Source organism: Letharia lupina, assembly GCF_014066315.1.
Source record: "Letharia lupina isolate WasteWater1 chromosome Unknown contig_5, whole genome shotgun sequence".
In the NCBI taxonomy this organism is placed as follows: Eukaryota; Fungi; Ascomycota; class Lecanoromycetes; order Lecanorales; family Parmeliaceae; genus Letharia; species Letharia lupina.
In genome coordinates, this window is record NW_023502974.1 from 2264750 (window position 1) to 2277560 (window position 12811).

Here is a 12811-nt window from a genome sequence, read left to right on the forward strand (position 1 = left end):
GCCGCAAATGTCACGACATTTTGGACAGCTTGTCAGTTCACAAAAGGAGCCCGAACCTGCTGTAGGCCAGGTCTGCACTCCCAAAATGATTATGATTCTGTAGAGAATCTTGTTTTTGCATTGAAGCTACGGCGAACAAACACATGTGATGTCAAGTGGGCAAAGCATCACGCCCGTGTAGAAACCATGGCAGACGCTGCCCGGGCATTATTCCAAGGGCGCGGTACCGAAACCTGTACTTGCTCCCAAAGTCCCTATCATCCTCCCTCTACATCCGAGTCAACTGCTCTCCTGCCCTCTTCACCTCATGCCCGCCACTGCCCTCGCTCCTCGGGAGTGGTCGAAGCAAAATGCAATGCCGCGGCCATTGGGCATGTCGAAGCGACTGGCAGCAGTAACTTTGTTCTATCAACCATTACACCGTATCTTTGGCTTCGAAGCGGACATCTGGTCTTTGGAGGCCTTTAAGCTCCCAGAGCCGGTGGGTTGGCAGTCTGCATTCTGGGCAGAGCGGTGGAGACAGCATCAATCTGCCGACACAATGCAAGTTCCGGTACTGACACAGCTCATCCCCGCCGGCTATTCCAGAGCCTGGAGGGTGTATGGACGCTGGTGTAGAGAATGCCAGCCTTTGTAGCGTTGGTATGTCGTCCAGGAGTACTTTAGACTTGGCGGTCGCGGCTCAGCGGTTGTTGGCTTCGCTTCCCCACCATTTTTAAGCTTGTCCAAGCTGCTTTTTCCAACCTCGACAGTGGCCTTCTTGCCGTCGATGAAGTTTCAGATGTTCGATGGAGGGTAGAGCATGTAGAAAAGAGGAGAAAGCTGTTAGACTTTGCTCTGTCAGTCTTGCGGGAGCAGAAACAGGGAATGAGGGGTCTCTTTAGCGGCGTCTGCACTGCTTCAGCTGAGGTCTTTGGCTCCAGTATTGCAGAAGCATTTCCTTGTATTTCTCAAGAGCCGCAGCATTCGCTTGCTATTCTGCATGCCTGTTCTTGGACTGCAATGGAGGATGGCGAGAAGATGAAGACTGTGGGTGTCAATCGGACGCCGTGGCTCATGAAGGCCGAAAGGAGGCAAGGTCGAACACTTGCGATGTCGTTCGTTGGATGGCAACTGCGTACGACGGCTTTCTCAAGTGGCGGAGCCTAAGTGCAAAGAGAAAGAAGGGACTGTCATTCGTAAGTTCTGAGACCAAGACGGGCTGCGGGTAATGTCTTCGCTGTTCATCAAGCCTTCAACTTGAACTGTGGAACTTTGTTTTCTTCCGTACTCGAAGATAGGTTTCTTTTGCTCAGAAAGCCAGAACGGTAGGTTTATGCCGTTCGCTGCTTCGCGGCACTGCTTCCATCCGTAGCGCATGTTCCTCCGTCTTCAACACTATACTTCTTGCTCAAAATCTCAACCCCACAACCATCATCAACAATTTCCCCGCACTCTCCAAACCCTCTACACCCTCCCCTCTTTCATTCACAAGGGTCATAAACCTCCTCTGTGGCCTACCATGACGCACAAAACCCCAGACGGCTACACCATCCTTCTCCCCGACATGGACATCCACGCGCTCGTCAACGCATCGCGAGCAGGATTTGTACAAGAACTCCTGACAAGGAACCCTACTTTGCCCGCAACTCAACTCACTAAACATAACCTCTTGTGCTGCTTTACGGGAAGAATAGCCCGTTTAGGCCAGGGAGGTCCCTTTTCGACAGAGGTCAAAGCGCAGATTCAGATTGTACAGCAGCGAGTAGGTACCAGGTCTTCAGTCGATGACTCCGCTAATATTGTGTGGCAGTGGCTTTCCTCCACAGCCGGAGACGTCCTTCACGAGCTCTTCGATGGCAAGCTACGTAAAATCGGTACATATCTACCCCCCAGCGTGTCCTCCACCGCGAGCGCATCGGTTCCAAAGACACAAAAGAGCAGCAATACTATGGCCTCAATCGTCCCAACAAAGGTCATGGATCCTCGAGCGACGGGCACGAAACCGCCTGCCACTGCTCCCAGCGTGCCAGAGCGCGTTGGCTCCAACCAATGTTTGACACGAGTGAGATCGCGGCCGAAGCATTCTGGCTCAAAAAGCATGGTTAGCTCCCACTCTTCTTGACGAAGGGTTCGCGCTCATCCCGTTGAAGTCACCGTACAACAGAAATGTGGTCGTGCAAATGCCTCACTTCCTAGGCCAGCATTACAGAAAGAAGCTGGTACAGAGCGGGAACTGCCTCCTCATCTCGCTGCCGTCGGAGACGGCACATGCGCTGCCTACAAAGACGACTCACGCACACCTCTGCGATGGCATCGATCAGGCTGAAAGCCTCCGTCGTATTCAGCTAGTGTTGGCTTGCTATCCCTCAATCGTACTGGCGTATGACAGCAAAGCCAACAAGGACCTGGCAGCACGGCAGATCGGGAGCTTGAAATTCCAGTTTGAGGACAACGATCCCATCAAGGTTGACGTACAAGAATTTGGCGACAATCCAGCAAGTGCCAAAGCTACCTATACTCTTGGTCCTGGCTTTCTCTACTATTGTGATCACCGGGAGTCGCTCCAGCGTTTCTTTTGCAAAGAAGGCTTTGTGCCCATCACCGACATCATTAGAACGCGGAGGACTGGCGTCCTGAGAATAGAGTTACTGATACGGTACCGCTTCTCTCCCGGGTTTCTGGAGAAATTGAACGCCCTGCCAGGTGGTCACGGAGACAATAGAATCCCCACAGAACCAGCTGAGTCGTGTAGCCTGTGCGCGCGTGTTGCAGGCCAAGATCGGCGTCATTCCAGCCCGAAAGATGCGCATCTATCAATTGTGACGCCATCTTCCCTACGCCGCGGCAATGACGGTGCGAGCGCGGAGAATTCTGCACGGCCTTGCCTGAGTATACCAGGCCCCGCTCTTGCTGCTGCTCATCCTTCACTGGATGATTTCAAGATCACTAGTTACATAGCAGTTTTCACTTTACTGAATGGGTCTGAGGTTGCTAGGAAGGTTCCACCACGCCGTTTCGTGCGCGGCTTCAACCTATTCCTGGACACCTTCTATCCAGATTCTGATTTCGAAGCCAGACTCGCTGTGCTCCACCGAGTAAGTGTACGACCCTCATCCTACTAAGACCAGAACTGAAAGCTTCATGATAGATCGATGGGGGCGAGCGCGTAGATGACTGGGAACTTCTGTGTAAACATTTGCGGAGATATTTTACCAAGGTCTACATGTCTGATGGCAAAGTCGTGGGTTCGAAGCGTAAGGTCAGTACTGAAAATATATTGTCTGCCTTGGATGCATACTGACGTCCTGCAACAGACTCTAGCTGGTGATAACGGAGCAGCTCGAAAAATGCTCAGGGGTCCGGTCGCTGCCGATTATATGTAGCTACGGTATGATCGTCTGCTTTTTAACGAATATCAAGCAGCAAGAAGTAAATTCAGTTACATAGACTTGGGTGACAGATACGTAGCGTTGTGTCACAGTCGGTAAGATGCGCTCAAATAGCGATAAAGAATGTCCCTCTGGACTATGTGCCTACGAAATTTGTTTAGGCGATGGTGGAGATCTAGGCTCTCTACGAAAATCCATGGCGTCATGATTTCCTGTTTAGAATGTGCATGGTGGCAAGTAAACGAGGAGTACAACAAACCAGGTGGCGTAGTTTTAGAGACCTATGGGAATTCCACACATCTTCATGTTTTTGGAAGACCCAACTGGCAAAAAAAGAGTTCGAGCATCTTGTATAATGGGCGAGTGTCTCTAACCCACGATGTCTACATCTCTTGCCTACGATAGTCGCGCTTCTTGAACCGGGGGATCATTATTCGAGTTCTTTGAGTTTTGAATCTGGTTTTTTTTTTTTTTTTTTTTTTTTTTTTTATTAGAGAATAATTCGAACTCGAACCTCCTTGCCCGGGAGCAACTGACTATTCCAGAATGACTGGACCGGACTTGTCGTTGCCCTCGGTGACGGTCGGGGTTCGCAATGGCGTGTGTGGATGCAGGAGGCGACTGGTAATTTGGAAACCTAAACATCTGAGCTAAAGAAGCTGGTGGCATGGAATGGGATTTGCTAATTCATTTATAAAGGGAGGGAAATTGGGAACGGATTCGGCCAATCGGCCTCCCGTGCCGCGTCAACACTTGTTGCAAGAAGTGCCCGGTAAGTCCTCTGCATCCTTTTTAGCAGCCAAGACGTATCTATGGTTCGGTGTTCTATGGAGTCTTGAGAGAGGGAATTATTTGAGTAATTGTAGCTTACATCCTCGATATCGTGATGTATAAACTAGCGCATGTTGGACTAAGTATTGATATTCTCCTGAAGCTTTTGGGGTCCTGACTCCCACGAGCTTGGTACTGTGCCTCAAGACACTGCTTTAATACGACTCGGTCATATAAAAACAAGTGTCTAGGTCGTAGTACCCGTTGCACTCTTGATAGCCAGCGCTTGCCGGTCCTTCACCCCAGCAACATAGCATTGCCCTATCAAATCAAATGTCACCACCTTGCTCTCAGGACTCGAAATCCGTCGCAATGTCACTGGTACAGAGCACCCATACAATATGGCTATTACATCTGGTTTTCGAGTTTCTGCTGCTGTAAACCTACAGAAATGTGCTCCTCAGTTATTGTAAGCCTCCAAGCCCACACAACCGACTAAAACCAACGAAGACATTCCTGCACAAGCGCCGTACTACCAATCAGCTGTTGGCTGGTGGCTTAGTCCATGGTCTGGCATAGTCTCTTGAAAGCGTTGGCTGAGATATTTCTGTTGCAAGACTTGTGTACAAGCCAGGCAGTAGCGTATCGATGGGAGGTGACCATTAGGGTCTTGGTTCGCGACGACGAGGCGCCCTAACTTCTTTGGAGGAGGAGTGGAAGAGTCTGTGCAAACGAGGAAGTGCCCTTCTGCACCTTGCTCTTCGCCATGCCGTCTACCTCATTCAGACGCTGGTAGTGATCATGGCAGAACAGACGTGGTTTGACATTCTTAAAAATCTAAGATCAAGAAGTATATCATCGGCGTATCAAGATCGAAGCGAGGAAATGTAGCAAAAATGCACCAAGCTATCATCATGTTGATATAGGACAGAAAAAGGGACTATCACGCAGCACATGCTTTACGATGCTCTGCATTCAATGCTCATAAATCACAGTGGGTCGAAGATCCCATTAAGCTCCCGGACCTAATTCTGCGTTTGGTCAAGCTGGTGGGCTCGAGAACTCTCAAATGGTGCGGTCATAGACTCGGATCAAGACCAGATACCCTCGTGAAACATTGCCGTTGTTGCTACATGCATGATGAGTACTTTTAAATCTTAGAATTGACGCACAAGCGGCAATCGGGCATCAGAAATCAAGCAAAGGTAGGATTGCCGATCTGAAACAAAGATACTATTGTCCGTTTTGACCCGCAGCATGTGCTCGAGCGTTCAAGGCTAGAGCCATAAGAGGACAAGCATTGAGCCAGTTGGCGTTGAATGGCGTGGGAATTCTCAGAATACCTTTCTGGCAAAAAGACCGACAAAATCCTCATCGGACAAGAAATACAAGACCGATCTGACTGCGAATGCTCTCCATGAACGAAGATGCGTTCCACTTAGATTCCCTGGAGCCTTTAGACTGCCAAAAAAGATGGCTGATCAGATTTCTCTCTGATGTTTTGGGCTTCATTAACACGGTTTTCAGACCAGGCTAAGAGATAATTCAAGCATTTTGATATCTACCAGGTGCTTCATGCTGGCTCAGTCTTGAAGGAGAGGCTCGTGAGTTGACAAGATCCATGGTGTCAATCAGGCGCCGCCTGTAGCCGACCTACCCGGCTACTCTAGCGGCTTGGCGTTTAGACTTCACAGTAAGGAAGGTACCGTAGACACCGCCCACAAGGCTCATGGATTGAATCCATATCTTTTAACATAACTACTGTCATAATCGTACTGTATCACATGCTACCATCAAGACAACAATTATCATTGATAGTATTGGTTGCCCATAATGGTTACGAAAAACCGCCGTATCCAAAAGTGATCTTTCCGGGCTTCGAGAACACTTCGTATATCCATTGACCCTACTTTCCTTTTGAGAAGGCATAGGAATGGAAGTGCATCAAGAGTTTCGCTACCAAGAACAGAGACGACGGAGGTTCCTCCCCAGAAGGTCAGTGTTGAGATTCCCAGACATCCGATTGGTTCGAACTAACTCCGTTGTTTATTTTTCATTTCATTTCGCTTTTTGTTCATAACTAAAGTAGGATCGCCTTTTCCACTAACCAGCTTCTCTAGCCCAACATTTAGACCTTGCCAATTACCAGCCCACCGCCAATCTCCCTCCCCTGCCTACCTTCCCTTCCCTTCCCTTCCCACCTTCCCATGCCCCCCTGTAGACATTTCTTCCTTTGCCTCGTAGGCGCTTGCTTCCCTATCCCTTCCCATCGAGCCGAAACGATCGTAACGAGCCGCCCCAAAAGATACGAAAAAGTCGCCAATTACGCACCCCGACCGAAACGATGGGCATCGACAACCCGGTCCAGTCATTCTGGAGAGTGTGGGGTGTCAGGCAATCTGCTGTCCCTCGCCCGTAGGCAGAGACGTAGGCATGCTGGGGTTCGAGTCGCTCACCCGTTCAGCATGTTCGAACTCTTTTGCATTTTCCAAGTCCCAGGTTTTGAGTCTATCTACGTTTTGTATTTTTTGCTTTCGTTTTTCCTTTGGAATATGCAGTTGGAAGCTTACTCTTGTCTTTAACTTTAGTGATCAACACATCCAGCGGCATCTCACTTTTATCGTACATCTTCTACATTATCAACCCGAGGCATACGGGCTGTTAGAGTGCACTTTCAGCTATGAAGCGTAACAAGTATCATTGATTGTCCGCTCTACAATCGCTAGTAAATCCACTTGCATCCATCACGACGTTATCTGAACTGCTGATATTCCACCTCTTCTTGCGTCTCATTAGATATCCACCTCCAGTTATCAGGCGCTGCAACTCCTATCGAAGGAACCGTACCCTGAAGCCGGCAATTAGCCTTTCACGGTGCTTGCAACCTTGGTCGTCGTTGGTAGAGTTCTGGAGCATCCGGACTGAATGTTCGCTTGCCGGAACTGTTAGCAAGCGCAGAATCGCGACGATTCAAGTATTTACCTTGCGGCTAGGCGCTTTGACACCCCTGGGCGCATTACTAGCACGAGCGGGGGTTTGGAACGCATCCTTCGAGCGCGCGTGGCGATGAGTATGCGTGTCAGAAATGGGACCCCGGTCATCGTTGGCCACCGTATTCGCAAGAACGATTGGTTGAAAAATGCCGGCAGCATTTGCTGGGAGTTGTGTCTTTGGGATATGCGTGGGAGCTTTTGCGTCATTCCTAACTAGATCTGAAGCAAGTGGCGCTGGAAGCGGTGCCACTGGACGCACTTTATCTTGATTTACTGGAGCGTACTTGGGGGCGTTCCTGTCATTCGGCACAACACCTCTACGAGCGGGCATTTTGGAGGCAGATACCGAGCGTAAGTAATCTGGAAACTTTGGAACTTGCCTGGGAATGTCCCGATCGTTGGGTTCAACGTTCTCACGAACGAGCGGCAGACGAGATCGAGATCCAAGGCAGATAGAGCACTTTTCCACTGATTCTGCGGGAATATTCTGGTCTCCATTGCCAGCTTTGGTCACGGTGCATTTCTGTACCCAATCGAAACCACGATTGTTTCGAATCACGACCTTTCTTTCAGTTATACCGCGGACATGCTTAGTAATGAGGTCTCGATTTGAGATATAACCCTTGTACCAAAAGAAAGCTCTCAAGGATTCGTCGAGCAAAGCCAGAGTTCTCAGTGGCCCAGAGCCCAGCATGAAGGTCGGCTCCTTGGCTATGTCTTCTCGCAAGGTGTATGCATCAAGCTGCAGGCCTTTCTCTTCTAGAAAGTCGAATCTGGATGAGTGCTGGAGCTGCGCAAGTGCCCGTTCCTTAATGGTTACATTGTCGAAGGGTATAACAACAGCTGGGTGGAACGCTGCCAGAAGCTCTAATTTGACCCAAATATGCTTATGTTCGGGCTCAGTCTCGTGGATGTGGAAATGCGTTGCGGTCACGGAAACCGCTTGCTCTTCCAGAGACGCTAAAGACACGATCAATGCCATACCACTAGAAGCCAACCTCGCCCGATGTGGCTCTGGAAGGGGATGCGCTCGCAAGATATCGTGACTTCGATCGGTCGATATCACACCAGGCTGGTACGGATCTTGCCTGGGCTTGCCGTGGATTATCTCTTTTTCGCGTTTTATCACGCCCTGGTATATCTCCTTCTCACTCTTCCTAGCCTTGCCAAACATCCCAGACCAGTGACGCTGTAGCTCATTCGTCAAGGCCGCCGGATTCCTCGTGAGAGTGCGTATGGAAGCTCGGTCTTCAGCTATGATGGCACGTCGTTCGTTTTCATGCTTCAAAAGGGCCGCCAGTCCATCTGAGGTGCCGAACTGGACTTTGTAAGCTGCAAAAACAATCCCCACACCTACTTTATCCCTTACCTGCTTTATGAACTGCTGATCCAGACCTAAATTTGCCCCTGGGAAACGTAGCTTGGCGAATTTTCCCGCTGCTTGAATTATCTGGCTTGTTGACAGTTCTTTGATTCGACCTGGATTAGCCAATAACATAGCCTCGATGAATCGTTGAGGATCGAGACCCCAAGGACTAAATTGCTTCTGGTCCACCATAGGCAACAAGAAGGTTTTCTTGTCGTACTCATAGTAAGCTGGATCGTCGCCCGGTGTGCTGTGGGGAACCACTGCTTGACGGAGGACCGTCTTGTTCTCGAGAGCCGGCCTCATGGAGACCCAATCAGAGTGGTTTCTGAACTGTGGCATACCGTTAGCTGCAGCAACCATCCCATTGATAGTTACTAACGCGTTCCATCATATTTTGGTAGTATTGCAGGTTCACTGGGAGATCCTGTTGAGCTCTATCGCGTACTAGCTCTTCAAAAGCCTGTAGCACCCAGGCAGGGGTTTCCAGCTTCCAGCGCATCCACGCCAGGAAGTTTGACGGCGTCATGTAGGGCATGACGCTGTCATTGAGCAGTGGCGGCGTCATGGCCACGCCATCCTCTGCGTTGGGGATCGTCTTGAGATCCATGCTAAGGTCCATATCGCGTCAAAGTGATGTCAGATAACCCGTTGAGATGAGTAAAAGTTGAGGTGATGGTGTATGAAGAAGTTGTATGGCAGATGGGTGCTGTGTAGGAATCGTTGTTATTGGTGCTTTGCTTACCACGCGCGCGGGCCAAAAAGTGTTGAAACAGATATGGAAGGCGCTAGACTCGAGGAGAAACTCTGACTCCAGATTTCCAGGCGCGCGGTTGATATCAGAGGTTGGCAAAGGGCCGGGGCTGGAAAAGACATCTCAAGCTGTCTTGGGGTTTTCTGTGTTCGTACTGTCGTTATGGCTTTTTCTGCCCCTTCTCCCTCGCTTGCTCTCGATCTGATAAACATGGGCAAGAAGACGGCATAAGCCCTTCCCTAGTCCTTCCCCAGTATGGTTTAGACAAAGGCAATAACGGTTTGCTACGAGCAGAAGAATGTAAGATCCTAATAAGCACAGGGCCTGATATTCTCTAATCGTTTAATGCAGAGGCTCCGAGTAGAACAACGTCGCTCTATGGGCTAATTCTCGATATAAGCCCAATTCCAAACGTCTGCTTGCTGCCAAATGAAGGTCTCTCCCTCTTGCAGACTTACAGCTATCCCAGATGTCCCTCGAGAAAATCCAACGACGTCAAGAAGCCATTATTCGGTGTAGAAACCTTCTCTTCCTCAACATTTTGCTTCCTGCGAGCAACTTTGCCGCTGTCGAAAAGGGATTCGACCACGAGATTCACGGCATTCATCAGACTTTGTCTAGGAAAGAGCCACTCTGTCACAATGGTCTGCTTTGGCCATAGCACAGGCGCAGGTACTGACTGTGAGCTTGGCAGCTGCAGCATTGGTTGACCACTCGTTCGGCTCTCTCTGGCCACCAAGTCGGTGACTGAGAACGGGTAGCGCCACATAGAAAGAGCGGTATTCCAGGTGGTCAACGTTGGTCTATCACAACGTCAGCAGCCTTCATGCATGTAGAAGCCAAAGACATACTGCGGTAAAGAGGCCCCGCCTCTCTTTATGTGTGAAGTGAGGGTAATGGTTATCGACGAACGCCTTGAAGAGGTGAACAGTGTCAAGGCTTGATAAATCGTTGACCCTCTTGCCACCAATCAGCTTTCCCAGCGCTTGCCAAAATAGTGGGACCATCCAATCAGTCAAGAGAGCACTAGCAAAGAACGGCCGCAGGAAATCGTCGAGACAGCCTAAGAAATTCCACTAGGCGAGAGTCTAAGACAAAGCTCGTTTTCGTGGCTGTGCCCTCGCTCAGCCGCGTTACATCAAGCTTGACATTTCGCTCGTCTCTGAAGTGAAATCTTGCTTGTTGTATATGCGAAAGAGCCATATCTCTTACAGTATCGTTGTCGAACGGTATGACAATGGGGCGGTTGTGTGCGCCCAGAACCTCGGGTTTGGTGGACCTCGGACCATTGGCTGGGCCCTGTCCGAGCCGGTGGACGTGCATTTGTGTCAGGGACTCTGCTTGTTCCTCGGTCGATACCCGCGACACAATGAGTGCCCTGTCAGAGGAAGGTAGTCTCCTCTCAGAACCTTCAGTCAGATACTGCGCTCGCAAGATGGAAGTTACCCTCGTCGCGAATAGGGCCGAGTAGGCTGGAGTTGTGATTGGGTATGTCATGCGTGGTACTGGATCTTTACTATACAGCGTTCGACCCAGCGGCAGCACGCGTCCCGAACGCTTCAACACTTTGCTCCTTTCCAAACTCTTGGCAAGCCTTCAGCATCAACAACTACAACTCCTCTTCCGCACCATTCACCCCATACTAGCAAAACCCTCTCTCTACAGATACGCAGTTTTTTGGCGCACTCCGGAGGTTCTTCCGGCATTGTCCTGCTCGAGAATGCCTCTCCAAACGCGCGATGGGACCGATCTCATATGCCCTGCGCTCAGCGATGCCGCCCTCCTGAACATGCCGCCTTCCATATTCGGTGGCCGGTACGGGCAAACAACCCGGGCCTACCCGGCGTCCAGATAACCAGTACAAAAGTGAACGACGTCTATATCCGGGTGGTGACTTTGAGGACATGGCAACACCCTTCGGCGACCCTCAAAGTCCAGTACAGAGAGGCGCTCCAGCGAGTAGGTGCCCGAGCAACAAAATTTCGACCACTTTTCTGACAATGAGTTAGGTGGGAAGAGCACCCCGATTGGAAAGTCCTCACGCGATTTCTCGACGACGAACCATACCAAGCCCAGGCCAATGTGCCCCATAGCCACTCGAATACGGCCATCTTGTGTTTAAATTTCAGAACCACGAGTCCTGTTTGCCGCTGGTAACTCCAGAGCAGTTCACGAGTGATGGACTGGTTATATATATATATCACGCTTCATCTCTGATGTGGTGGCGTGCAATCCTAACAAGAGGGCACGCCTTTCGCCAGATGCAATAAAAGCGGCAGTAGTCAAGTTCGCGATTCAGCGATTTCCTGGAGCAGTGGGGCTTCAGCAGCAGTTGCCGTAGCAGGTAAGACTGGCAATGGGGTGCTACATGATTATCAGTAAGCTGACAGGGTTTAGTTCGATTGTCGCGACGGCGCAATGGCTCTGGAACGGTACGGTACGTCAAGGCTTCGTGCCGCAAGGCAAGACTACGAGTCTGCAGTTGCCCGTCGTCGATGGTATAGGGAGGTTGGGAAGGGGCTTCCACCAGGGATTACGAATTGGGAACACTACCACTTAGAGGACCCACCCGACCTCAACACTGCCCACCTCCAGATGCATAACTTGACGGAGCTTCACGTAACAAAACTCTTGCACGGCGGTACGGCTCTTCAGGTATCTCTGCCTTCACGAGTAGAGAAGGCAGCTTCTGTGGAGCGAACGCACATCCATATTGGGGACTCTGATCCACATGTTCCCGGACTCGTGAGGATAGAGCTTGAAACAGCTTATGATCCCTCCTTGGTTGCAGTATTCGCCAAGGTTGACTTGAGGGATGAAGCCCAGGTATCTCTTCGAGTATTCAGATTTGACTTTGGGGATGACAAGGTGGAACAACTTGCAATTGACACCCTGGATTGGAATGGCTCCAATGAGACAGTCTACCAACTGGGCTCTGGTCCACTGCAGTCCGCTGCCAACCTCCAAGACTCGGTATGACCCTTCTTCGCGAACAACGGCTATATCCCAAAGACCGACGTCGTTGTTGAGACAGTCAATGAACTTATCACGCGAAAGGTTGTTGTCCGTTGCAATGCCTCATCTGCGTGGCTACGGAAAATGACAGCGGTGAACGGCGGCCACGAAGACCGGGTGTCTCCAGCGTATCCGGTGGGGTGGTGTACCTTGTGTCAACCCGTCGCGACGCCGAATCAGAGGCCAGCAAACCCCGTAAAGCCGACTCAGACTCCTCCACATGTTAATATGAGGACTGTACTTGGGAACATTATCGATCGAAAGGTAAGGTTCTAGATCTTCTTGCCCCTACATACGTTGACCATGAGGGCAGCGCCGCTATGATTCTGATGATTCTTTAGGCTCCGGCCAGATCAACCACATCAACAACGCTGATGAATTGGTGAGGCAGGAGGGGCAGAACTGTGTTTGAGCCAAGGTTGATGATCACGGGCTGTCGACGGTGTTGCAAGACACGATGCGGGTGTCTTGATAAATGTTGTCACAGCCTGAATGAGAGGATAGTGAGCTGGAGTTTCGTAGGATAGACGCAAAGAAGGAG

The 12811-nt window shown here is 50.4% G+C and overlaps 4 protein-coding genes across 4 annotated transcripts; 2 read left to right on the plus strand and 2 right to left on the minus strand.

Moving 5' to 3' along the window:
* Positions 1 to 1501: 1501 nt before the first annotated feature.
* Positions 1502 to 3365, plus strand: HO133_008874 (uncharacterized protein; the record flags this gene model as incomplete). Its single annotated transcript, XM_037299737.1, has 5 exons — positions 1502 to 1744; positions 1793 to 2033; positions 2089 to 3077; positions 3131 to 3241; positions 3297 to 3365. The coding sequence occupies 5 exons, from the start codon at positions 1502 to 1504 to the stop codon at positions 3363 to 3365; spliced, it is 1653 nt and encodes a 550-aa protein (XP_037155738.1).
* Positions 3366 to 7112: 3747 nt separating this feature from the next.
* Positions 7113 to 9123, minus strand: HO133_008875 (uncharacterized protein; the record flags this gene model as incomplete). Its single annotated transcript, XM_037299738.1, has 2 exons — positions 7113 to 8834; positions 8884 to 9123. The coding sequence occupies 2 exons, from the start codon at positions 9121 to 9123 to the stop codon at positions 7113 to 7115; spliced, it is 1962 nt and encodes a 653-aa protein (XP_037155739.1).
* Positions 9124 to 9715: 592 nt separating this feature from the next.
* On the minus strand, positions 9716 to 10578 carry HO133_008876 (uncharacterized protein; the record flags this gene model as incomplete). The annotated part of the gene is made up of 2 exons (XM_037299739.1): positions 9716 to 10058; positions 10316 to 10578. 2 exons carry the CDS (start codon positions 10576 to 10578, stop codon positions 9716 to 9718), a joined length of 606 nt encoding a protein of 201 aa, XP_037155740.1.
* Positions 10579 to 11673: 1095 nt separating this feature from the next.
* Positions 11674 to 12546, plus strand: HO133_008877 (uncharacterized protein; the record flags this gene model as incomplete). Its single annotated transcript, XM_037299740.1, has 2 exons — positions 11674 to 12228; positions 12268 to 12546. The coding sequence occupies 2 exons, from the start codon at positions 11674 to 11676 to the stop codon at positions 12544 to 12546; spliced, it is 834 nt and encodes a 277-aa protein (XP_037155741.1).
* Between the last annotated feature and the right edge of the window lie 265 nt (positions 12547 to 12811).